Source organism: Alternaria rosae (assembly GCF_020736505.1).
Source record: "Alternaria rosae strain MPI-PUGE-AT-0040 chromosome Unknown BKA58scaffold_7, whole genome shotgun sequence".
In the NCBI taxonomy this organism is placed as follows: domain Eukaryota; kingdom Fungi; phylum Ascomycota; class Dothideomycetes; order Pleosporales; family Pleosporaceae; genus Alternaria; species Alternaria rosae.
The window spans coordinates 1,886,346-1,911,626 of NW_025763576.1; the positions used below are offsets into that span (position 1 = coordinate 1,886,346).

Genomic DNA, 25,281 nt, shown 5'->3' on the forward strand with positions numbered 1-25,281 from the left:
GCAAACCAGAGCCTAGTAGTGGCACAGTTACTTAGATATATGTGTCCCCGTATCCTCACACCACCTCCTAGTCCACAAACTTGCCCTCAACCCACCCCCGTCTCTTGACACCCAACTCCACCGCCGCACTCCCCCAGTCCTCACCGTGATTATGTCCACTCTTGCCATCCGCGCCACCAATCCCCGCCCTCATGAGTCCCTGCTCATCGCTCAATAGCGTCAACAGGCCAAAGATGACAGGCACGTTGTTGTCGAGCTGCAAGCGCATGAGTCCATGGCTCACCGCCTCCGAAATGTACTCGAAGTGCATCGTCTCTCCCTTGATCAACACGCCGATCGCGATTATCGCGTCAAAGGGCGAGTTGGACGTCTTGGATTGCGACGCTCCAGTGAGTGCAGTGAGGTCCGAGGTGGAGCCGAGGAGGTCTGCTGCTGCACCTACGACGCCCGTGGACGAGGATTGGATTTGTGAGGCTGAGTATAGTCTGTAGAAGTGCCTATTAGCTTTGTGCCCTGATTACAAGGTCATCTGAGGGGGACATACTGCTTGACGGCATAGGGCAGCTCGTAGCTCCCAGGCACGCTCTGCACGACTATGTTCTCATCCTTGACTCCGGCTTCCTTGAGCTTCCTCTTGGTTCCCTCGAGCAGCGCATCGATGATCTTGGTGTTCCAGCGTGCGTGGATGATGCCGATGCGGAGTCCGGAACCTGTACAGCTTCCAGTCAGTCGCACAGTTGTGGTGGTGGGGGCGGGGTTGCTCGGAGCTTGCTTGCGTACTTACCATCGTACGTCTTGGGGGCGCCGGGGCCTTTGATGGTGGCCATGTTGTCGTTACGCGTGTGGAGGTTTACAGATAGGTCAGGAAGGTGCGATGGGACAGTGGAGTCGCTGTGGTGAAGGTCGTGCGGGAACGGCTACTGGGTGGGCTGAAGAATGCAGGAACGAGCTGCTGAGCACACCACATTGGGAGCCGCCCCGCAACCGAAAGGCAGGGATCCCGCATCGTGCAATGGTGTCATTGCGAGCAGGGGTAAGCTTCCCTCAAACGCCTCGCGTTGATTGCAATGACTTTCTCGACCTGACCCATCAAGACACAGTCACGAAATGGGACAGAGATATTTGAAATTTTGTTCATTCAATCAGAGCATCGCATCGCTCCATGTTCTAGATATCGTAAAAAGTTTCCATGCCATTCCCGTAAGCTACATTCAAGAGCTTTCAATCGTAAATCAAGTCCAAAGCACACCAGCTTCTCTGTCCTAGAGAACGCCATATCCATAATACATCTACTCGACAGTAACCGACTTGGCCAGGTTACGGGGCATGTCAACGTTGACACCCTCGGCAACCGCCATCCAGTAGGACATGAGTTGCAGGGGAACGACGTTGATGAGACCCTGGAGAACGTCGACGTTCTTGGGCACCTCGATTTTGTCTGTCTTGTCGGTGGGGAACTCGGGGTCGTTCTCGTTGCAGATGATGATGGGTCGTCCGCTACGGGCAATGACCTGTTGGTATGCGTTGAGCGACTTGGCGAAGATGTCATCACGGGTAAGGATCATGACGATAGGGAGATTCTCGTCGACCAGAGCCAAGACACCGTGCTTAAGCTCACCAGACATGACCGCCTCGCAGTGAAGGTACGAGATCTCCTTGATCTTGAGAGCACCCTCGAGCGCGGTAGCGTGCTGAGAGCCACGGCCGAGAAGCAACAGGGACTTCTGGTTCTTGAACCTCTCGCAGAGCTTCTTGATGGGCTGGTCGAGCTTGAGCACCTCCTTGAACTGGTCGGAGATCTTGGTGAGACCCTCGATGATCTCCTCCCGCCTCTTCTGCTTGGATGCACGGTCCTCACTGAGAGAGAGCGCGAACATGACCATGCAGACGAATTGCGAGGTGTAGGCCTTGGTGGAGGCAACACCGATCTCGGGACCAGCGTTGATGTGCACACCGCAGTGGGTGAGGAGAGAGATGGAGGAACCGACGGTGTTGACGATACCGACAGTCAGGGCACCGCGCTCCAAGCAGTAGCGGAGAGCACCCAGGGAATCGGCAGTCTCACCAGACTGGGAGACAAAAACGCAGGTGTCGTCACGGAAGACGGGTGCCTGACGGTCAAGGAAATCGGAGGCCAGCTCAACGGCAATAGGGATCTCAGTGAGCTCCTCAAAGATACCACGGACAGCCATGCATGAGTGGTACGAAGTACCGCAGGCAACGAAGATGATTCTCCTGCATCGCCTGATGGTAGAGAGGTATTGACGGAGACCACCAAGGGTGACGGTCTTGTTGACAGCATCGAGACGACCACGCATGGCGTTGACGACGGACTCGGGCTGCTCGAAAATCTCCTTCTGCATGAAGTGGTCGAAGCGGCCCTTCATGATCTCCTGGAGCTGAATCTCAAGAGTCTGGATGGTACGGACGTTGGACGAGCCATCATCCTTGTGCAGACGGTGAATGTTGAGGGAACCCTCGTGGATGTGTGCAATGTCGTCGTCCTCGAGGTACAAGACCTTCTTGGTGTGCTCGACGATGGAGGAGGGGTCGGACGAGAGGAAGAACTCGGTGGGCATCGGTACGCCATCGTCGGACAGGAAAGCGCGCGATTGCGATCGGTGGAGGAGCGACTTGTCAGGGGGAGCGAGCAAGTTGTTGGACTTCTTCAGCGCAACGTTGTGCGAGGCGCTCTCAGCGGGGAGAGCAGCACCCTCGTCGTTGTACTCGACATCGACGAAGTCGACCTTCATCTTCTTTTGTGTTCGTACACCGATGACGAGGGGAGAACCCTTGCGGGCCGCAACGACCTCGTGAGGGTAGTGGACGGACTTGAGGAGAAGACCAAAGGCACCCTGGAGCTCCTTGATGACGGCCTTGACGAGCGATGGGAAGCTCAGGTCGGGGTGCTCGGTGTAGATGTACTTCGTGAGCTTGGCAATGGCCTCGGTGTCGGTTTCAGTCTCGAACTTGAAGCCCTTGCTCTCGAGCAGTGTCTTGAGCTCCTTGTAGTTTGTGATGATACCATTGTGAACGACGGAGAACTCCCAGTTGGGGTCGGACCTGGTGGGCGATTAGTGCGTGCTCTAGGTGGTGAAAAGAACGTGGATGTGACATACCTGTGGGGATGGCAGTTGACACGCGATGGGGGACCGTGGGTGGCCCATCGGGTGTGGGCGATACCGGCGTGCGAGTCGAAGACCTTGTTGAGGTCGAAGTTCTGCTCCTCAACAAGCTTCTTCAGCGAGGCGACCTTGCCGACCTCCTTGACGGCGTAGACCTCATTCTTCTTGTCACCGTCAATGGCAAGGCCAGCCGAGTCGTAACCACGGTACTCTAGACGTTGCAGACCTGAGGGAACAGCGTGTTAGTGATCGCCCTCCAGCCCCACCAAACCACTTCCGATTCCGTGGAACGCGCGTCTGGGGCAGCGGCTGCGGGAATGCTTACCATTGATGAGTGTGTCGAGAATGTACTTCCTGTCCTTCTCCACCAGGTAGTTGATGTAGCCGAAGATACCGCTGCAGACACCGTCGTTAGCCCGTGTCCAGAGCTTTGCTGTAGCTTTGGCAGCTTCGCATAGTGGGGCGGCGGGGACTTACCACATGGCGACGAAACGAAAGTAGGGTACTGAATATGAATGGAAGCGATTGTAAGGCAGTCGGAGTTAATTGGGCTTTGGCAAGAAAGTAGGGTGTGGGGGGAAGCAGACAGGTGTGTGAGCAGAGAAAGAGCGGTGGTGTGTTTGACTTATATCTTCCAGGGCCAAGCACTGAGCATGCCCCAGCGACGCCCTTCTCCACCCGGCCTGGCTAGCCTCGCCAATGCAGCGTATCGCACCCGTCTGTGACGCCGCTCTACCACCCTTGAATCTCGCCCTCGTAGCCCTGGGACCCTCTGCCACGCCCTCCATCCCACTGCCCGTGCCTGTCCCTCACTGTCCCCTATTTCGTCATGTCTCGTGGAATCATCCTGGTCCATCGGCTTCCGCGATGCTGCCAGCCAATAGCCCCCGCTGCTGTTCCCGACCTGATCGCCCGCTATCCATCGTTTCTCAGGGACCAAGAGGCGCAGCACCTCCAAAATAGCAACGCTAGGCCCGTTCCTCGACTATTTTCATGTCAAGATGCCAGAAATCTTCTCTTCGCAATGCTACACCGCGGCCACTATGCCACTCGCGTCCTGACGGGCGCCGCATTCGCCGCATGCGAGGCCTCAAGCTCGCCCAAAGACTGTGCTTATGGATAGGTTTCTAATTCTGCTTCATCGTTCAATATCTTGGATCCGCTACGTCAGCGCGGGTACGGCTCCGAATGGGGAAGCCAGCGCCGTGCGTCACGACTTGACATCTCGTGTAAACTCTGTTTGGTGATCTTCTGCTGATATGGTCGACAGCTTGGAGAAAACCGATATGCCAAAACAAATCATGGCAGATGGGTGGAACCCAGTCGCTAGCTGCACCATCCGTCCCACTAACGGCGCAGGTTTACCCGCAATGTGCTCCCCACCGTGTGCAGTATGTCTGAATCAGACGGTGAGAAGCAATATCGTCTGGCCCTGCAGGTCTGCATTCACGCATGAGCGCCAACAACGCACACCTCACAGGAGCCAGAGAATGTCTTCAACCCGTTGTGACCGATGCTGCCAACGAATCACGCACTGGAACTACAAACGTGGAAAATAGAGCTGAGACTTCGGGGCGTGTACGTCTACTCAACTGCATCTGAAGTCGAACAACGGTGAGCACCTTGTAGCTACTGCGCGCTTGTTCCGCTCTGGCGAAAAGCTTAGTTTACCTTTCTGCAGGTGTGAGCTCGACTATAGGAAAGCGTGCCGACAAGAACCTTTGGCCTGCGTCCGTTGGGAACGTCTGGATGCCTTAGCAGTTCGATTGTCTTGACCGCCTCTAAATTGCCATCCATACCACAAACACGGCATCTGAAACCCCACCGTAAGTGGCGTATACGAACATCAGCCGCACATGCACGCCTTGACAACAGTTGTGCCGTTGCATTCGTGCCGACTCCTCATTCCGGTCTTTCCGCGCCCTGCATGTACTTCGTATCCTACTCGCCAAAGGTTGCACCAGTATTGTATCGTCTCGTATCGCAGCCCTGGTCAGCAGCTAGGTATCCGCTGCATCTTCGGAGAAATAAACACACCATTTGCCTCACCCCGTTTCAGATGCTGCTTGCCGTTTTAAGGACACATCACAGCATTGAACACGCCCAAGCACATATGCAACGTTTTCACACTTATGTCACAGTGCAGTTGACATTGAAAAGCAAAAAGAGAGACTAGTCGGGTTCTACAATAATTCAGCTATGTGAGAGCTCGAGCCTAGCCGCTTCTACTCATCCGAACATGCACGTGGACTAGACCGCGTAAAAGTGCGCCCGAACCCAAACCTGCCTAGCGTAACTTCTATGATGGAAGATAACCAAAGATGAGTGTTGATGTACATCGCTGAAATGCTACATGCAATGCAAAACGAGAGATAAGGCAATTTGCGATCAGGAACCGTCGACTACCGGCTGTCACAGTAGCCGGGAGCCTTGGGAGCACCTCCGTGGATCCAGCTCTGGACAGTGAGAGTTGTGGTATATACCATGCCAACTGCACCGATGATGCAAAGCAGTACGTCCAATACACGCGCAGTGGTTGTGCGCGCGACAGCCCGGTAATGGAGCATGGGCTACATATCATTAGCAATGAGCAAGTCAGAGGAGGAAATATGCTTACAGGATAAATGAAGACCAACGGAATGCAGGCAAAGCTTCCTACCAGACTGACAAACTTGTCCAAGTCACCCGCACCGGCCCAAGCAAGGCAAGCGCACACCAAGACCATGAAGAAGCGGAAGAAGTTCTTCTTCCACTTGACGTACGGGTTGTACTTGCCCGTCCTGCTGAACAACTGCTGGCTGGTAATCTCGATTGCAGGGTAGATCTGTAGTGGCGTAGACAACAAAATGGCGAGCGAGTAGATGAACTGAACACCATTGACGAATCTGTTATCCTGAGGCATGTTGAGAAGTACCACAGTCTTCGTCTTGGATCCAAACGCTGCGTAGGAGAGGGCTCCGGCGCTGAGGAAGATGACGGTGATGATAATCATGACACCTCCGAGAACCTTGGGAAACTTCTTCGGGTCTTTCATACCGGTCTGAATGGGGATGATGAGACCGATACCTTCGAATGTGAAGATGGCAGTACCGATGAAGAGTGTCCAATCCTTAGCGTTGAAGTTGACGATGTCGGAGACGCCGCCTTGGTCGACGATGGTGAAGAGGTCATAGTAGTACAGATATACAAGACCCATGAGGATGAAGAGATCAGCCACCAATGCAAGCTTTTGAATGTTGTTGATGTTGCGGTAGAGCGACAAGGGCAAGAAGATGACCATCTGCATCATGATCATGTACTTGATGTCGATGAAGGTCTTGCAGTTGGAAACCGCAAGGACGAAGGCTTGCAGGTTCTCAGACACAAAGACGATGTAGGCAGAAGAGAAGCCTATCTGCGATATGACAAGCGAAGAGTTGATCATGTTGCGCATCCAGTTTCCGTAGAGATGAAAACCCATGTCACCGAATGAGTGCTCTACCACAAGACGGGTAGAGACAAGCAAGACAAAGCAGGCATATGAGAGACCCGCGACACCGAGGAGTACCATATTGGAAAACAGCATACCGCCGTTGAGGAAGGCTCGGGGCAGGAACAAGACACCTGTGCCAACAAACGACTTGAGGAGCAGCATGGCTGCACCTGTGGGGCTACCAGTGCCCGTCTTCTTCGCTTTGCGCTTTCTTCGCTTGCCGGGGGTGAGTAGTGCGCTCGATTCGCCATACTCGCGGTCTTCGTCTTCGCTCTGCGCGCCGGAATCCAGAGCATCAGAGGAGAAGTATTCGTCTGGTCCTAACACCTCGTCATCTTCTTCGAGAGATTCACCGGCGAAGTGGCCGTATAACGTGAGGAACTCCAAGAAGTTGCTGGTAAAAACCTGCGGCTGCGGACGCACCTGTCGGACTGTTCCATAGCCAGACGGGCCTGGGCCGGGTGAGGGACTCCCAGCGGCTCTGCGCAAGTAGTTTCGTCTGAAACCACCAGGCTGGCGAATGGAGTCAATGTCGAGTGCTTCGTCTTCAGGCCGACGTCGCGAACCGTGGAAGCTCTTGCTACGCTGCAACTTGCCCTGCTCTTCCGCCGCCTGCTGCTCGCTCCACCTGTAAATTTGTCGCGTGATGTCGCCGCCCTGGAGTTGCAGGCTCGAAAACTGCTCCTCGTCTTCCTCGGGCCTCGTCCCAGTTGATTGGGCATCGTCATCGCCTATTCTTCCACGATTTGACCTGCTTGGTGAGGCATAATGACCTACCAGATGCCGGCGCACGATCTCGGGGTCTTCGTACGGCACAGGAGAGCGACCGCGGCCGTCAAAGGAACCGTAGTTGCTAGGCGGGCCACGAGGAGGCGCGTCTTGAGCGGGGGACAGTGGGCGTATCGGAGGTGTGCCGAACCGTGGGGGTGAATTGCCCAGTGACTCTTTCAGCGCTGAAGAGAGGTTCGACTCGGCTGGGCCGGGCAGCGACGACTGCGGATCTGCGCGTCCAGGCAGGGGTGTCTGTATTGACGACGAGTTTGCCGTCTGGGTCTGGGAGGGTGTTGGTATTTGGCGTACGGCAGGTGTGCCGTTGGGTAGGGAAGGAACGGGCGAGCCCCGTCGCGCGATAGAGCCTGCACGAACAGACTGCGTATCAGGAGAACTTCGTCGAGATTCTCGCGACGATGGCACCGCCTGTGGATTCGTCGAGGTCGAACGCTCACCCGACATGTTGGGCTGCGTGTGTGGTGTTGTGGAGCCGCAGTGAACTTTGTGATAAGAAACGCGAGCTTCGGCTACCTGCGTCTAACGTCGCAAAGGGAATGCTGAGCGATAAAACAAGCTCCGGGTGGTTATATGAATGGCGTGGCCAGTGGATACATACCGCGAGGCCCCGAGATGCTACGCGTGATGTACAGCAACAAGAGGGAGACGCGCAGAAGAAGCAAGGAAAGCTGAGTCGGGCTGCTTCGAGGCCTGTGCCGAGAGGTTGAGGTCATCCGTCGATTCGCTGGAGAGATGTGGCGCCCCACGCGCGGGATGACCATGTCACACCGTTGGAAGCCCTGCATCTTTCCACCGAGAAGCGAGCGCTAAGCTGCCAAGTGAAGCATAGCAGAAGACTTTACTGTTGGCGATGTAGATGCGGCGTCATCGCTCCTCGGATGTGTTGCCCTGTCGTTGCCCTCAGCTGTTCTGTCCATGTCTCGCTCCTACACCTCAACATCTAACGCTCATCCGCGCATCCCGTGCGCGGCCTGACCGGAGCCGCAGTGACACCCCGTGCCACGAACACTGAACCAGGTTCCCGATGCCGAGACCATGACGAATGCGGAGGACGACCAGACGACCAGGCTTACCCTGCCGCGGACACGCTCCAATTTTGCAACCCGTACAGCACGAGATGAGAGTGCGCGATTGCACCGACGCTCTTTCGTACAGCATTCACCACCACCTGACGAGGAAACACCGCTCCTGCCAAGCAGTGGACGCCAGCTTCCAGCTGATGCCGATGTCTACGATGGCGGTCAAGGGACGGGAAACAAGCAGAGAGGGATAAGCAGCTGGTTCTCGAGCATCCTCCATACTTCACGATCCAATTTAGCGAAGGAGCCAAATAATGACGGCAAACGACACTCAGTCAGCGAGACCGCCAAACCAAGGCCTGGCGCTTTCCCCAGGCCCGTTGGAGGTACCGACAAACTAGGCACTTTTGCTGGAGTGTTCGTACCGGTAACCCTCAATGTCTTGTCGATTTTGATGTTTCTGAGATTCGGCTTCCTCCTTGGTCAAGCTGGCTTGATTGGTATGATGGGCATGCTGATAGCAGCTTATGCCATCAATCTCTTGACCACGTTGAGTATCTCTGCTGTCGCTACCAATGGTACGGTTAGAGGAGGAGGCGCCTACTACTTAATCTCCCGTAGCCTGGGGCCAGAGTTTGGTGGATCGATCGGCATCGTCTACTATCTTGGCTCAGTATTCAACACTTCGCTCAACGCCGTCGGTCTCATTGATTGCCTCATCGAAAACTTCGGTAGCAATGGAGGCAACATGGCTGAGTGGCTACCTCAGAGCTATTGGTGGCAGTTCCTCTGGGCTACGTTGGTTCTAGCCGCATGCACACTTATCTGTCTTGCTGGAAGCGGCCTCTTCGCACGCTGCAGCAACGGCCTACTACTTGTTCTTTTGGTCGCGACTATCAGTATTCCTCTATCCGCTGTCTTCAGGCCTCCGTTCGAGAACCCGAAAGAAGACATTGTGTTCACAGGCCTCAGCATGGACACGTTCCGTCAGAACTTGCTACCCCACTTCACGCGAGGAGCTGCGGGAAGTGTCGATCATCACCGTGAGAACTTCCAAGATCTCTTTGGTATTCTCTTCCCGGCCACAGGAGGGATTCTGGCCGGTGCAAGCATGAGTGGCGACCTCAAGCACCCAAGTAAAGCCATCCCAAAAGGGACGCTGTACGGCATAGGTCTGACCTTCATTCTTTACACACTCGTCATCTTCGCCATGGCGGCATCAATAGCACGCGAAACTTTCTACAACAACACAAATGTTATCCAGCTCACCAACATATCTGGTGCAGTCGTGCTTGCTGGCGAGATGGCGACGTCCTTGTTCTCGGTACTGATGGGTGTTATTGGTTCAGCCAAGCTCCTCCAGGCTCTTTCTCGCGACAATCTTATTCCTGGACTTTCGATCTTTGGTCAGGGCACGAAAAAATCCGATGAGGTAGGATGTCTGCGATTATCTTTGCTGTATCTATACTAACCACGCAGCTTTGTTTACACAGCCTATCTACGCCATCATCATTACTTTCATCATCGCTCAAATTACCATGTTTGCCGACATCAATCAGATTGCTTCTTTCATTACAATGACGGTTAGTACTCTCTACCGCTCTGCTAATCGGCATGAAAATTCCATCTGTTCGAGTTGTAACATGCTCTAGTATCTCATGACATTTCTCGTCACCAACTTGGCCTGTTTCTTACTCAAGATCGGGTCTGCCCCAAACTTCCGGCCCTCCTTCCACTACTTCAACTGGCCCACAGCTGCTGTTGGGACGGTTGTCTGTGGAGGTACCATGTTCTTCGTCGACGGCTTCTATGCGTCTGGATGTGTAGCTCTGCTCATGATCATCTTCCTGCTGATTCACTATACCACCCCACCTAAGCCATGGGGTGATGTGAGTCAGGGTCTCATCTATCACCAGGTGCGAAAGTACTTGCTGCGCTTGCGCCAAGAGCATGTCAAGTTCTGGAGACCCCAGATCTTACTCTTAATCAACGATCCGCGGCGGCAGTATAAGTTGATCCAGTTCTGCAATTCGCTGAAGAAGGGAGGCCTCTTCGTACTTGGGCACGTCATTGTCTCTGATGACTTCGGGGAAGCTGTGCCAGAAGCTAGACGACAACAGCAGTCTTGGACAAAGTATATCGACTTCTCCAGGATCAAAGCGTTTGTGAACATCTCTATATCTCCTGCGGTCGAGTGGGGCGCTCGCAACCTCGTTCTGGGTGCAGGGCTAGGTGGCATGCGGCCAAACATAGTTGTCATGGGCTTCTACAACCTACCTGAGATGAGGCAAGCGCAGCCTTCCATCGGCATACCTTCGCCCCAACCATCACGCCCATCCAGCAAGGCCACGAACCATCCCATCTCTCGGAAAGCAATCCAAGCAGCAGCCAGGCGACGCGTCACAGGAAACACCCATAGTATGCTTCCCACCGATGCTATGAAACCAGAAAATGCAATTGCTATACGCAGTTATGTCACTGTAATCGAAGATCTGATTCTCCGGTTGCAAGCAAATGTCGCTATAGGCAAGGGGTTCCAGGAACTCGAGGTGCCGCCTACCAAGCCTACGGTGAAACAAAAAGCGTTCAGCTTCATGGGTCTTAATGACATTGAGATCGAGGATTCGTCGAAGAAGTACATCGACCTCTGGCCGATACAAATGTCAGCCGAGGTCGCTACTACTGGCGATGAGCCAATCCGCAAGAATGTACTGACCACGAATTTCGACACTTATACACTCATCCTGCAGCTTGGATGCATCTTACACACGGTACCGTCTTGGAAGCGCATGTACAAGTTGAGAGTCTGTGTTTTCGTGGAGTATGAGACGGACGTCGAAGAAGAGCGTAGTCGCGTTACCACTTTGCTGCGTAATCTGCGCATCGAGGCTGAAGTCCACGTCTTTTGGTTGTCCTCCGGAGATTTGAGCATGTATGAAGTCATCATCAACGGAAGAGATGATGGTGACTTTGATCAGACTGGTCGTGATATCGATTACTCACTGGAAGACGAGCGATGGTGGCAAGACATCAAACGACTGCGTCAGCCCGAGAGTTTGAGTGCTAGCCAGGAACTAGCACAGACTGTCGATATTCTTGAAGCCGTCACCAGTTGGCCTATTGCCTCGTTCCAACATGGTAGACAAGAGACGAACCCAAAGCGCTTCTCAGCCCTGCGCAAGATGCTACGTAAAGCAAAAAGTAGAACGTCTGTTGGCAATCTTGGGGATGGGACAAGAGCCAAAATGCAAAGCCAAAGAATACCTGCCCAGCTACTTGAAGACAGCGATAGCGACACTCAGCCATCCTCAGCCGGCGGAAGGGAAGACGATGCTGATGACGAAGCAATGGCTTCTGATAGCGAGGCAGTCATTAGTGGCAGCAACTTCGACGAATACGACTTGGATGCATCGAGTGATGAGAGTGATCAGAACGGGCAGAGAATGTCACTAAGAAGACGAAAAACGGCACCCAGCACCTCTTTTTTCACCAGGCAGCTGGATCTCCGTAAGGCCATTTGGAAAAGTCCGCAGAAGGACAGTACTTCGCAGAAAGATGACCGGCCGACCACACAATCGGTGACACCACTCAAACCGCACCCAGACGCCGTCGCCTCTGACACAGCTATTCTTCACGCCGGAGAGCGAGCCAAGTCCCAAAGTGTAGCCAGTTCATCCTCTCAGCGCTCTGGATCCTCACGAGCAAGAGCCCCTGTGAAACCGCCCACAATGCGCCGGCAGTCATTACCAAAGTTCACATCAAATCCAACTCCCCGAACAGCGATATCTTCAGAAGAAACAACCGGCCCATCGATAACATTCGTCGACACGCCCAAACCAACAACAGCCAACAAACAGGACCCCATCCTGACATCCGGCGAGCCCTCCCAACTCGCCGCAGACAGCTCGCCAGCAACCTCCAGTCCCCGCTCAGCCGCAGCCTCGTCCCATCAACCTCTCGACACGGGTACCGCCTCCCCGGCCTCCGGGTTTCCCGCCCAACAAGCCATTCCTCTCTCCTTCAACGACCTACCATGTCGCGCTCAACATCTCATTCTGAACGAACTTATACGGAAGCATTCTGAGGAAACAGCGGTCGTTTTTACTACGCTTCCTAGTCCCATGGAGGGTACTTGTGAAAGTGAGGCAGAGAGTGTCAAGTACATTAGCGATTTGGAGGTCCTATGTCAAGGCCTACCACCGGTGCTATTGGTGCATAGTAATAGTATGACCGTTACTATGAATTTGTAGAAAAACCAGAGTTTGAAGAGAGAGGTAGAACGGAAGTTGTGTAATTTAGATAAGCATCGAGACGCTAGTAGATCACATCCCATGGAATTGATACATAACAATAAAGTCGCAAGACCGAGGTGGTGGTATCATTAATGCTACAACTTGAAGTCTAAACTACTCGCTATCATCCTCGCTATTCGACATCTCTGCGTCTTTCTCAACGACCTCTTCTTCCTCTTCATCCGGCTTGCCTGTCATGGAGAAAGCCTTCAGACACGTAATCCTGGTACCGGTCGAATAGGTTCCAAGCAGCTTACCGACCTGCGCCGCTGTAAAACCCTTTGCCTTGCCAGCATCATCGCTCTTCAGCTCGTCCGTGCTCAAGGACCAGAAGCGCACTGTGCCATCGCTGCTACCAGTGACGATGAGGAAACTTGTTTGCGAGAGCTGAACGATTTCAAAGTCTTTGACACGGCCCGTCATACCTGCTGCTGGACCACCGATCTGAGCGACTAATCTGCTCGCGGGCACTTCTTCTTTGTTCTTCTCTGACGACTCAGTCGGTATCGTGGTGTTCGTGTCGAAGAGAAGAACGCGGCCATCCTCGGTTGAGACGAGTAGCGTGCCCGGATGCGACTCCGACGGCAAGTAGTGCATTTGATGGATCTTAGTCCTCGGGGTCGGTGCAATCTTTGCTTTTGGCTTGGATTCAATGTTGAAAACGACGATGCCGCGCTCGAAGCCCACGGCGAACTCCTCGCCTTCCTTGTCCCAGATGACTCGCCTTCCCTCACCGGATGCGAAGCGTCCTTCGCCTACGGCGGTGAGGATGTTGCGGTCAAAGTTGAGCACGCCGGCTTTCTTTCCTGTTACGAGGTTCCAGAGTCGCATGCACTTTTCGCCTTTGCCTACGCTCAGCATGAGCTTCATGCTGGGGTGGACGGCGAAATCATTGATTCCAGAGGGTACTTCGCCGGGTCCGGCTGTGTCTCCGCTGGGTCGGCCTTGGGGCTTCGGTATTGGCGCTTTGATGGTTGAGAGGGCAGTCCAGTCGCGTGTTCTCGTGATGGCGATAGTGCTGTCTTCCGCGGAGCTGAGGAGCTTACTCCTGGTTGGGAAGTAGAGGGCTGTGATGTTTGACGAGTGGTGAAGCAATGAGCCAAGTTCCTTGTTCTTGGGATTTTCAGTAATGGAGCCGCCATGGAGGGAAGGTAGCTTTGGTCTGAGTTTTGAAGCGACTGGGGGGGCGGTCGAGATGGAGTACAGGTTGATGCGCTCATCGGTGCTGCCCGTAGCTAACGTGATTTTGGACGTCTCATTCGAAAGCGGAGACAGGGCAAGACAGCGGATGGAGGATGAATGGGCGTTGAAAAGAAATGTGTCGGTAAAATCTACTTTTGGCCTGTCCGTCTCAGGTGTCGATGCATCATCCTGTCCGGTGAAGAGACTGCTGGGAATGGATGCCGCGAATCCGTGCAGAACTCTCTCGTAGGAGCCGGTTATGACTTGCACAGTCGTGACATCCGGGACGGTATCTTCGCTTTTTGCAGTGGAATCGATCTGGAGTTTGCTCATGCTCAGGTCCATCTTCCCGTTGGCTGCACCTTCCTTGCCATTGCGGATCGCCGTTTCCTTGGTTGCCGGCTGTTTTGTGGTTGGGGCAGCAGCGCCCTTGGTGCTCTTCAGCGCCTTCGCCTTGGCGGCGCTCTCGGCGGTCTCTCTCTTTCTCTTTGCCATTGTCGATAACTCGTCGTTGTTTCGCGCAGCCGTCGCGTCTTTGCGATCCAGAAGTTTTTTGATGCAGACGGCAGGGCTAGGCCGGGTGGAGTAAGGCGCAGCTAGTGTCCCAAGGTTGGCCCAATGAACCAGGCTAGGCAGGGCTTATCACGGCCATCCCTGCAATGCGGCGTGAGCAGCCCTTCCCTCACGTTCTCGCAGTCCCGCCCATCAGTCCAGCATATCGCAAAACACATTTCCATCAACCAACGCGACCAACAACCCCGATAATTCATCACAACGGCGGCACTCGTGGATAACGGATGTCGGCCACCGTTCGTCGGTCTTCATATGTCCCTCGACAGTTTACGGGAAACCTTACGCCAGGAGAAGACAAATGAAGCCGCGTAAGTCAAAGTCCACCACTATCCATCGCGTTTGCAATTTGGCCGATGTAATCGACTGAATGCATTGATGCGACAAGGAAAAATCGCTCGTTTTAGTTTATTTGCGTGTTGTGGTGGTGCTAATTCAATCCCCAGATTCACATCCGCGACATTGGAGCGCCATCTCCGGGCCCTCTGGAAGGTCACGGGCTGCTGCAATGCCGCTCTGAACGGCCATCAGCCCGTAGCAGACGACTTCGTCTATGGCGAACCTGACGAAGAGGAACGTCGTTTTCTCGACCAGAACGACATTTCACAGTAAGATCCCTCCTGTCCCTAGTACTATACACCTACTCGTCGCCAATGTTCACGTTGTCGTCGTTCCACTCTGCTAACACGGTCGCGTCTGTAGAGGTCGACGCTTCAACGATGCAACGCTGCCCTTTCCAGTGGCCGTTACTGACAATCAGCCACCACTCCCTGCTACCCTACCCTTCCAGAGTCCAACCAAGACATTCACCAAGCCGTCGCCATCCCCCGTCGTCGGCACCCCAAGCCTCGAGGAGCAACTTCGTGCCGCCTCAGCTTCGCCGTCCGTTGCGACGCAAACATTACCCTCAGTCGAATCGTCATTACAAAGTGACGTTATTCACGTTGTCCCTCGCGTAAAGACTGGCTCACATGCTGCATCGCCCACTACAGAAGACGAGGCAGCAAACAATGCCCAACCCGATGCGGCCCTTGCTGTCCAGGCTCCAGGAAATCAAGAACATCTCTCTAGCGGCAAAAGTGCGGTTGACCCAAGTGCTGTTGCATCCCCGACGGCCGACGACACGAATGCTGCTACGCCCCAAGACGGATCTTTGTCGAGTGCCACCACGGACGCCAAACCGAAGCCACCACAAGTCGTGCATCTACCACCAAAAGAAGTCCAAGAGGCCAGGCTGCAGGAGACGGAGCGAAAGTTGGACAGAGCTGCCGAGAAGGAGCGAAGAGAAGAGGAACGGCTCACCATCCCACCCACGAATGTGCCTGTCGACGTTTCTTCCCCGTCATCGACTGTTGGGCCCTACTCCCAAGCAACACCGCACGCGCAACACCATTCGCCCGATACCAGTCCTGACTCCGAGACCTACAGGGAGCGCAACAATGTGCCGTTGCCAAACGACGATGTCCTCGACCCCGCCGCACAGCAAGTTAAGGATGACCACGAGCGTGCTTTGCAGAAACGAATGAAGGAGGCAAGGGAAACCGCCCGAGCAAGAGATGACGACTCCCCTACACCAGACATCGAGCAACAGATCGAAGACGAACAGGCGATACGGTTAGCGCGCGATGGGAAGAGTCGTCTGAGCGAGTCCCAGCCCTCCGCAAATGTACATTCGTTGACCGAGGGAGTGGATGGTGGTTCCCGTGCGGCAAAAACAGAAGACGACGACTCGATTGGAACAAAGACTGTTCATGACGTTGCAATTGACTCGTTACCAACTCCAACGACTGTTGCCGCAGAGCCTTCGACCATGGACCGCGACAATGCCGACCAAGTCATCGATCAACAACATGCCTCCCCTACCGCCGACCATCCCACTCCTCCCGCTGAGATCGATGTTGAAATGCGCGACGTACCTTCCCTGGATACACAATCAACGACCTCACCCCAACATCCGACATCCCGTCCTGAGCGTATGACTACCCGCGTCGCGTCTGGAGCAATACGACAAAAATCTGTCTCTGAGATTATAGCTGAGAAGGCAGGACCAAAAGCCATACTAACCCCCCGCTCAAGTAACCATTCGGTATCGACAAGTCCTCCAAGACCCAGAACAGCTCGTAACAAATCGCAAGAAATCTCGACCGTCGTATTCGCCAAGAAGACACCGACACGGGCATCGAAAGCCCTGCAATCGTACAATGAAGATTATGCGTCGCTCCAAGGTGCTTCGGAAGATTCGAGCCGAGATTATCTGGAGGGTCTTTTCAAGTACCAGGCTCATCACCCGCCTAGGTCTGTGCCTCTGCAGGAACTTGTAGCGTCTGCAAGGAAGACGGTGTCGACGGCTGGTACGCTCGCTATGATTCGGGAACATCAAGACTACAAGATTCTGAAAAGAGTGTACCAGTTGCAGAATGCCAACCGATGGTCCTTGAGGCAACTTCAAAAAGCGGTCGAACCTGAGCGTCCATTTACCCACCAGGATCAACTGCTTCTCGACATGAAGTGGATGCACACAGACTTCAAGGAAGAGAGGAAATGGAAGAAAGCCCTTGCTGCTACCTTTGCGGAATGGTGTGCCGAGTACGTGGCTAGTACGCCTGAAGAGCGAACAACCTTACGGGTCAATGCACGCATTCCAAAGTCTGCTAGGCGTGCGAGCAATGATGAGGAGATGAATGATGCTCCTACGCCAGAGCTTGTCCACTCGAGTACGCATGAGACGGAGAGTGAGTCATACGGTGATGAGGACGATGTGCTTACTCCCGTCAACGCCAGCCCCCCTACAGGTCTATTCTCACTAGGCTTCAACGACGTGGTCATGAAGATCGACCGCACACCTGCCAGTGATACCATGTTCCGGGAACTGCCTCTTTACGACCCGATGTTCGAAGGCTCCAGCGACACCAACCCGTTCTCTCTTTCAGAGCCACCCATCCTTCCCGTATCCAAGTTCGTCACTGGAAAGCTGGTCTCGCAAATACGAGGGCCGCCCAAGAAGCGTAGCAGATATGACTATGACTCTGAAGACGAGCCGTCTTCGCCGCCTAGTCGATCTGGTACGTCAGCCGAACATTCAATGCCATCCACACCAGGTCGACGCCTGTTCTGTCGCAACGACTTACCACCGGAAATGACCAACGTCGCCTTATTCAACGCTGAGAACAAGCATGTTCGCGACCGACTTCAGGCTGCCCATCAATTCAGACCACCTACAGAATTCAACATGCCCACTATTGCCTTCTTCGAAAACCGCACGCCCTCTCAGTGGCTGTGGGAAGAAGACCAAAAGCTACGGGCGTTGGTGAAAGAGTATACATTCAACTGGTCTCTGGTCTCGCAGCAACTTTCGTTACCTTCGATGTTCGTGTCCGGATCCGGTCGACGAACGCCATGGGAATGCTTTGAACGCTGGGTGCAGCTCGAAGGTCTTCCGGCGGAGATGTCCAAGACACAGTACTTCCGCACCTACCAAAGCCGACTGGAGCAAGCCAACAAAACCGTTTTCGCTCAGTTCCAGGCTCAACAGCAGCAGCAACAGCAACAAGGCCAAACCCCAGGTCAACCGCGCAGAAGACCCACAACTACACCAATTCGAGTAGAAAGAAGGCGAGAAAATAGGCACCTCGCTATCATCGATGGCATGCGTAAGCTGGCCAGAAAACGCGAGTCTGCTGCCCACAAGCAAGCGGAGTCTCAGAAAGCCGCTGCGCTTCGAAAAGCACATGAGCCTGCGCCACCCAAACAAACAACCCTCACGCCACAGGAATTCAGTCGTATGAAGTGGGAACGCGAAGAGAAAATGAAGCAAAGGCACATTGCGCAGGAGATGATGGCTAGGGTAAGAATCATGTCTCTGCACAATGAGTACACCACTGACCGAAAACAGCAACAAATGATGGCGCGGCAGCAGGCCCAAATACAAGTGCAACCAGGAATGGCGAATGGTGTGAACCAGATGCAACGTAACGGGACACCCGGAGGCACAAACAATGTCCCTCCGCAAATGGCTAATGCGTCTCTGCAACAGGGGCAGAATGGCCCGGCAATGGCGGCCCGCGCGCACCAATCTCAACAGGGAATGCAAGCTAACTTCGCTAATGGCAATATGTCTGGCATGTCGATGGGCACACCGGGCGTTCCCCAAGCACAAATGCAAGGCAACATGCAGAACACCCAGCGTATGGGACCACCGGACCAGATGCGCATGGCCATGCAGAGAGGCCAATTCAACGCCACGCAACAACACCAGTTCCAACTCCAACAGCAACAGATCAACATGGCTAGCAACCTTACCCAAGGTATGGGAATGAACGGTATTCCTAATGCGAACATGATGACACCGGTTTCTAATCAGAACGGTGGTATGAACGGGAACATGAACAACTCCATGAATGGGATGTCAAACACCGCTGGGTCTCCGCGAATGAGCCAGGGCAATGGTAACATGCAAACACCGTCCCGCCCCCTATCGAGTGGGCACATGCCTCAGCTTCTAGCTTTCCAGAATCAGATTAAGGGACAACATCCGGAATGGACCCCAGAACAAGTTTCGAAACAGGCCTCCGACCACCTCAACCGTTACCTGGCTAAGCAACGTACGCAGGCATCATTGAGTCAGCAGGCAATGAGCGCAGCAGCTGGATCTCCTGGCATATCTCCTTCTCCACAAATGGCAAATAATCAATACTTCCAGCAGAACGGTAGCATAGCCAACGCTCCTCAAACAAACGCGGTACAGAATTATCAGGCCCAATTGGTCCAACAACAACGGCTGATGGCAAGACAACAGGCTGGCAGTCCTGGAGTGAACGCCCGACCACCTAGTCGGAGCGCCACGCCTCAGAATCCACAGATGCAACAAAGTCCTGGTATGCAGCAAGCGCAGATTAACCGGTCTTAAGGAATCTGAGTGGCAAAGAGAGCGCCTCTGCGAGGCCCGGTCACCCTTGGCTTGTATATAATTTTAATGTTCCTGCTTAGCGTTGTTCTTCTAGCGTGGGAAAGTGGTTTTTTTGCGATGCGGTGGGCGTACCCACGAGAAGCATGGTGTTTGTGGCGTTGAATGGCGCTCACGTAGTCGCTCAAGGAAGTGGTTTGTATTGGGGGAAAACTCTTTGTGTCGCTTTTGCCAGCGACACCCATCATGCCTTGGTGATGGGCCTCCGAAGAAATATGTAGCTGTCTGAATATCATGCAACTCGAGCATAACATCGAGATACAAACATCTTTAATCGCGTCCCTTGCCTTGTACTGACATGACTTGTAGACTGCGTTGCTAAGCCGCAGTACTTGCGATTGATATGTTCTCTCTGAGGTCTGCGTAAACGGTTGGAGACTAGAAATTGTCGAAGGTCTGTGCTCGGCAGTCGACATGCAATGTGGCGATGAGGAAGCTGATGTGGGCCCGGACCACCTGTTGACTAAGCTCCGCGAGGCAGCTGAAGGCGGTGGATGAAGGCACAAAGAACGTCGAGCGCGGAAGTCAACCTAACCTCCGCAATCTTCCCCAGCGGCCACCACGCCCCATCACAATCTTGTCACAGCTCCTCCGACTCGAATCAACTTCGCGCTGTTTCCTTTGTTGGCTTTTGGTTCTCCTCACTGTTGCAGCCGTCGCGCACCTTCCTCACTTGCGACCGCATTAGGCGTATTCATACGTACGGGCAAGAGTAGATAGGCATAGAGAGAAAGACCCTACAAAATGAACGCGCCAGACAGGTATGCTTCATCTTTTTCAATTCATCCTCTTCAACACAGTATCTCTATACGCGCAGTCCACAGTCGACGATGTCAGTTCAACACCGCGGCGACGACGAACCTACACGGTGCCTTCGCTGCTTCCACCACGAGCGCGTGAAAACAACAGAATGACGCACATTCCTATGAGCGCACGACACTATCGCCTGACCACGAGAGCGCGCTGCGCCGCATATATACACCTCCGATAGCAATAGCATGCGACACAACGAAAGTCACGACTCTACCACGCACACGCCCCGACGAACGAAACCCTCCATACCCCCAACCAATGAACGACAACCCAAGCACAACCTTCTCCCCGAAGATCGGCCAACTGATTGAGCAAAACCCCCCACTATGGACTGCGCGACAGCTCAAAGGACAACCGGCATGTAATGCACAAAGCTGACCACGACTATGAGAACAGATTCGAGCTCTTCCTGCTAGACGAAGGCCAGCAGAAAGTCGAGGAGAAAGCTGAGACACGTATGTTCCCCATCCTATCCTATCCTATCCCATCCCATCCCATACACACTCCCTCCACCCTTCCACCCGCCAACTAACAACCCTCGCACAGGCGTCCCCAACACCGCCGTCTTCACCTTCAACAAAGAAGACCACACGCTCGGCAACCTCCTCTCGCAGCGGCTCCTCAAGAACCCCGCCGTCATGTTCGCCGCATACAAAGTGCCCCACCCGCTCTTCGCTACGTTTGAACTGCGCGTCCAAACCGACGGGTCTATTACACCTAAAGAAGCTGTCATGGCGACTTGCCGGCTGGTGATCCAGGATCTGTCGAAGCTGAATGAGAGCTTTCAGACGGAGTGGCTGGGCAAGAGGATTGTCAGTGAGGGTGAGGCAGAGAGGCAGCAGAGGGAGCAGAATAACTTTTAAGCTTGGGCGCTTTGCCGCAGTGGCTGGGAAGCTCTTGGAAGATAGAGTTGTCAGGGAGTTGGTTGGGGATTTGTGGTTTGCATATGTTAGGCGTTTTTGACTGGTTGGTTTGTTGGTTGTTATGACGATTCAACAAAAGGGTTTTGATACCGTGACTTACATACCCTATAGAGCTGCGGACAGTTTGGAGAAAGAAAAACAAAGTGGCTTGCCCTCTTCCGTCTGCACATTTGCTGCGGAACATTGACTGTGAGAAAGCGTTTGGTACTATTGTAGTCTCTCGTCGGTATCTACATTTTACACACGCAGCTGCTAGTCTACTCGTCATCCAGATCAGACCAACGTCCCGGTAGTGGTTTAGTAGCGAGATCAGCATCGTCTTTCGGCGCGACCTGATTTTCGTCGCTAGCCGGTGTACTGCCCGAAGCCTCAGGCGCATCCTTGGACGCACCTTCATCCTCGCTCATGACAGCGCTGTTAGCCCCACTGACCTTCTCCTTCTGCTCCTCTTCCTCCTCAGCCTCCTCCCAGCTCTCTGCAACCTCAACAGGTACCTCCTTCTGTTTCTTCTTCTTGCTGCTCAGACTGAGTACCGCAAAGCCGCCCTTGTTGCCGAACGAAGTTGTCTTTGGGAGCTGGCGGTTTGGAACACCCTTCGAAGCTGCCACTTCGCTCCAACCTGAACCGGGACCTACGTCGGACTCTTTGCGGAGGATGTTGAGTGAGGAGTCGAGACGTGCGAGCTGCATGCTTTTGCCAATGTTTTGCGTGGTGAGAGCTTTGGTAAGCGGTGCTTGGATCGATTCGAGCATGGTCTGCATGTCGCGTTCTGGAATGCTGAGACGAGCTGCTAGAGGTGGCTTCAATGCTACTGCTTCGCTGGGAAGGAAGGTAACTTCTAGCTCGCATCGGAAGGATGTCGTTGCAAGTACACTCTTGATGATGGGGTTGAGCTCTTCAATAGTGAGTGCAAAGCGTGGGTTGAGGATAAGGAACGCGTTGTAGGGATCGCCGTTGGTGTTGCTGGGCTTAGGGCGTAACGTAGCAGTTGATACTGCTGGTGCGGGCGCAGGCGCAAGACGTTGTTGAACTTGACGAGTTCTAGCGCAATCTGCAAGTGTCCGCATTGGGGCCATGACGAACTTGGGGGTCTTGAAGATGGCCACATGTCGATGTGGTTCTGGATCCATGCTCTCTGAGTCCATGCCGAAATCTTCAGCAAGGTGATGGATGAAAGCGCGTTGGCTACGGGGCATTGGCTTGAATCGAAGACGCTTCTCATCTGGATCGGCAGCGAAGAGTCTGAGCTGCTTCTCTTGCGTCGCGGCCCAGGTAGAGTTTTGCTGGTACATGTTCAATGTGGCGTCTGAGTATGGAATGTGATCATTCTGATGTTCCGGATCAACGTTGAGTGCAAGTGCTAGAACACGATTACGCTCTAACCTTGCGCACTCTTCGTCGCATTTGAGCACCTTCTTCTGGTTGCCATCTCCGTTGCGCGAAGCATTGCATTTGGCCTCTTGCTTAATCCTCTGGCACTCGCAAGTAACGAAGATCTTGTGGGGACACGGCTTCTCTTCTTTGCAGGGTTGAGGGAAGTGACAAGGTGCCAAACACGGATGACCACAGGTGCTAAGCTCTTTGCCACATGCCTGGGTACATGGCTCTTCGCACTGTCCGGGTCGATGGCATTGCTTCTGGCACTTGTGTGTGCCACACTTGAGCGTACGTCCGCAGACTTGGCCACAGCGTACCTCGGTCAGCCAACATGGCTGGTTTTTGAGAACACTCTTGCCACATAGACATGGCTTGGCGGTAAGGAAAGCGCACTTCGGACATGGCTGGTCATCAAGGTGGCAACTGTGATCCAATTGTGGATGGCCGCAATCCTTAGCTCGCTCGCATTTGAAGCGACACGGTGGAGGTTTTGTACCGCATGGTAATGGTGGTTGTAGCACAGTTCGTCCGCAATGGCAGCTAAGTTCATCGAAAATGGCATCGCGACATGTGCCACACGGACCCTTATGACAAAGTTCCTGGCAGCGATGTTCGGGGTTGCCGCACTTCAGTTGTCGGCCACAGCTCCGCGTACATATGTGCTCGGCTTCAAAGTTCTCGTGAGCCTGACGAGGAGCCGAGTTCAAAGGCCTTCCCTTACGACGATTCGATTGGCGTTCCGCAGCTTTCTTCTCTCCAGCGCAGCAGTGCTCGCCGCACTCGTGGCGCCCGCAGTTCAACGAGACTTTACAGATGCGCCTGCACTGGGGAGGCTCGTCCATTCCTTGGTGGCAGATGGTCCTGGATGATGTGCGTCCACACCTACATGATATATCAACCGTCTTCAAGCAAGGCCGACATTCGCCTTGGTGACAGAGCTGCTCGCACTGGTGACCACATGCGAGTGTTTGCCCACAAGGTTTATCGCAATTCGGGATCGGGTCTTCGCAGGTCGTGCGTGGTTTGCCAGACATGTCTCTCAAAGCGGTCTTGCCACAAGGACAGCGGGTGACTCGGTCTGGAGATCGCGGACAATGAGGCGCTTGCGTATCCTGTGAATGGCATGCCATCTCACAAATGTGCTTTCCGCAATCGAATGAGCGTCCGCACTGATTAGGGCACTGGAAGGATCCTATCCAGGTCTCTACTGTGGCAACACCGTCTGCGGCGACATGGGACTGGCTGCTCTGCTTTTCTTCTGCCCGGTCGTGACATAGGATGTCTTTTTGTATCTGTCCGCAATAGCAACGTGCCGGCACTCGTACCTCGCAGGCACCGCAAGGACCGTCATGACAAGGTCGATCGCATCTGTGTTCACCACAAGACATCAATCCTCCACAGACATCGCCACAGCTCCAACCATTCTCATAGTCGGTATCAATACAACGGCGAGTGACGGACCTCTTGCCACAGAAGCAGTGTTGAGTGGGACCCATCAAACCACACGGGGGACAGGGACCGGCATGACACGTTGAGCCACAAGGATGTGGACAGGGCTTAGGAAGAAGTCGGGGTCGTGAGCAAGTCTGGCCACACGAGAATGGTGGTAGGCCGGGTGTTGAGCGCGGATCCAGCTCCTTCTCGCACCAACAGTGGAAGTTCTTGGGTAGGGTATCCTTTGGTAGGTTGCAGCCGGGGCAGCGCCATTGCCTTGGAGGAGGCGTCTCTCCGTCTTGAGTCTGCTGTCGCGCTGCAGCCGAACCCTCGTTTGTTGACCACTTCTTGATGCAGCCCAGGTGGAACACAGTCCAGCATGTTCGGCACGACCAAACACCCCGTGAACGCCTTGTGACGTCTTCGGTGCAAATGGCGCACTCGTAATGACCATTATCGATATCCTCGTGTGTCCTGGTGGCGATATCGGGTGCGGTAGATTTAGGTGCTTGCGGCTGCTTCTGGCGCGGTGGTCGTGATTTGCGAGGGGCGATGGGTTGGCCTGGCTGGAAGGCTGGCGCATCTGCTTGTAGTCCTGGCGGAGCTTCTGAGATGGAAGAAGCCGCGTCGTCTTCTACAGTCAATTGTCCACCGAATTGACGGCCACCAGCAGCCATGCGCTGTGGAAACCGCTCTGCGCCGCCTCTTCCTCGGCCACCCCGCGCACCGCCACGTCCACCTCTTCCACCTCGATGCGCTGCTTGTTGTACGGACGAGGGCACAAATTCGAGGGCAGCCGCATTTGGTTGCGACGGTCGTCCACTGTCGGTCTGGCCTCCTCGCCCTCGTCCTCTACCACCGCGCCCGCCGCCCCTCTGTGGCTGCTGTGCTGCTTGCGCCTGTGTTTGCTCTGCTTGCTCTGATTGTGCGGCCGTGTTCGCGTTTGTATTCCGGCCTCGTGGTCGCCGCCGTGCTCGTGCTCCTCTCGAGGCATCGGATGGGCCTGCGGCGGGTGGTTGAGGCGCAAGTGCAGGAGCCGACATGTTGTGCAATTGGACTGCGGTAGTTTCGAGCGGTGACCTAACGATGGTGTGTAGGCGTTGAAGCGCCGAGGGTGGAAAAGAAAGATTCTTGCTGCAGGCTCTAGTAAATGTCTGGCCTGCTGAACTGGTAAAGAGAGGGCGGTCGCTCTGTTGCTGTGGTGGGAAGCTTTGCAGTGGCGAGCCTTATGCTGGGGAAGGTGCCTGAAAGGACACTAGGAAAGGCGGTTGCAGATTATGCAGGCGCAGTGATGAGTCAAGTCAGACTCATACGACGGAGCA

The 25,281-nt window shown here is 54.3% G+C and overlaps 8 protein-coding genes across 8 annotated transcripts; 3 read left to right on the top strand and 5 right to left on the bottom strand.

The window, feature by feature from the left end:
- Positions 1-67: 67 nt before the first annotated feature.
- On the bottom strand, positions 68-937 carry BKA58DRAFT_430825 (6,7-dimethyl-8-ribityllumazine synthase; the record flags this gene model as incomplete). The annotated part of the gene is made up of 3 exons (XM_046173073.1): positions 785-937; positions 545-710; positions 68-497 (listed from the first exon to the last, which is right to left on the bottom strand). The coding sequence occupies exons 1-3, from the start codon at positions 825-827 to the stop codon at positions 68-70; spliced, it is 639 nt and encodes a 212-aa protein (XP_046023657.1). The 5' UTR covers positions 828-937.
- Positions 938-1,119: 182 nt separating this feature from the next.
- BKA58DRAFT_389018 (glucosamine-fructose-6-phosphate aminotransferase) lies at positions 1,120-3,720 on the bottom strand. The gene is made up of 4 exons (XM_046170707.1): positions 3,603-3,720; positions 3,451-3,521; positions 3,120-3,351; positions 1,120-3,063 (listed from the first exon to the last, which is right to left on the bottom strand). Exons 1-4 carry the CDS (start codon positions 3,605-3,607, stop codon positions 1,290-1,292), a joined length of 2,082 nt encoding a protein of 693 aa, XP_046023658.1. The 5' UTR covers positions 3,608-3,720; the 3' UTR covers positions 1,120-1,289.
- Positions 3,721-5,527: 1,807 nt separating this feature from the next.
- On the bottom strand, positions 5,528-8,257 carry BKA58DRAFT_460913 (amino acid transporter-like protein; the record flags this gene model as incomplete). Its single annotated transcript, XM_046174783.1, has 2 exons — positions 5,743-8,257; positions 5,528-5,695 (listed from the first exon to the last, which is right to left on the bottom strand). The coding sequence occupies exons 1-2, from the start codon at positions 7,828-7,830 to the stop codon at positions 5,528-5,530; spliced, it is 2,256 nt and encodes a 751-aa protein (XP_046023659.1). The 5' UTR covers positions 7,831-8,257.
- BKA58DRAFT_215897 (amino acid permease-domain-containing protein) lies at positions 8,127-12,733 on the top strand. The gene is made up of 3 exons (XM_046166152.1): positions 8,127-9,837; positions 9,899-9,988; positions 10,058-12,733. Exons 1-3 carry the CDS (start codon positions 8,422-8,424, stop codon positions 12,653-12,655), a joined length of 4,104 nt encoding a protein of 1,367 aa, XP_046023660.1. The 5' UTR covers positions 8,127-8,421; the 3' UTR covers positions 12,656-12,733.
- A 25-nt stretch (positions 12,734-12,758) lies between these two features.
- Positions 12,759-14,561, bottom strand: BKA58DRAFT_389025 (60S ribosome biogenesis protein Mak11). The gene has a single exon (XM_046170708.1). The coding sequence runs from the start codon at positions 14,372-14,374 to the stop codon at positions 12,812-12,814; it is 1,563 nt and encodes a 520-aa protein (XP_046023661.1). The 5' UTR covers positions 14,375-14,561; the 3' UTR covers positions 12,759-12,811.
- A 1-nt stretch (position 14,562) lies between these two features.
- On the top strand, positions 14,563-19,784 carry BKA58DRAFT_422607 (MYB and HSA domain-containing protein). Its single transcript, XM_046172832.1, has 4 exons — positions 14,563-14,760; positions 14,896-15,057; positions 15,152-18,293; positions 18,342-19,784. Exons 1-4 carry the CDS (start codon positions 14,705-14,707, stop codon positions 19,353-19,355), a joined length of 4,374 nt encoding a protein of 1,457 aa, XP_046023662.1. The 5' UTR covers positions 14,563-14,704; the 3' UTR covers positions 19,356-19,784.
- Positions 19,785-20,496: 712 nt separating this feature from the next.
- Positions 20,497-21,247, top strand: BKA58DRAFT_216143 (DNA-directed RNA polymerase). Its single transcript, XM_046166155.1, has 2 exons — positions 20,497-20,680; positions 20,772-21,247. Exons 1-2 carry the CDS (start codon positions 20,590-20,592, stop codon positions 21,086-21,088), a joined length of 408 nt encoding a protein of 135 aa, XP_046023663.1. The 5' UTR covers positions 20,497-20,589; the 3' UTR covers positions 21,089-21,247.
- Positions 21,182-25,223, bottom strand: BKA58DRAFT_216027 (uncharacterized protein). The gene has a single exon (XM_046166154.1). The coding sequence runs from the start codon at positions 25,000-25,002 to the stop codon at positions 21,406-21,408; it is 3,597 nt and encodes a 1,198-aa protein (XP_046023664.1). The 5' UTR covers positions 25,003-25,223; the 3' UTR covers positions 21,182-21,405.
- Positions 25,224-25,281: the final 58 nt, after the last annotated feature.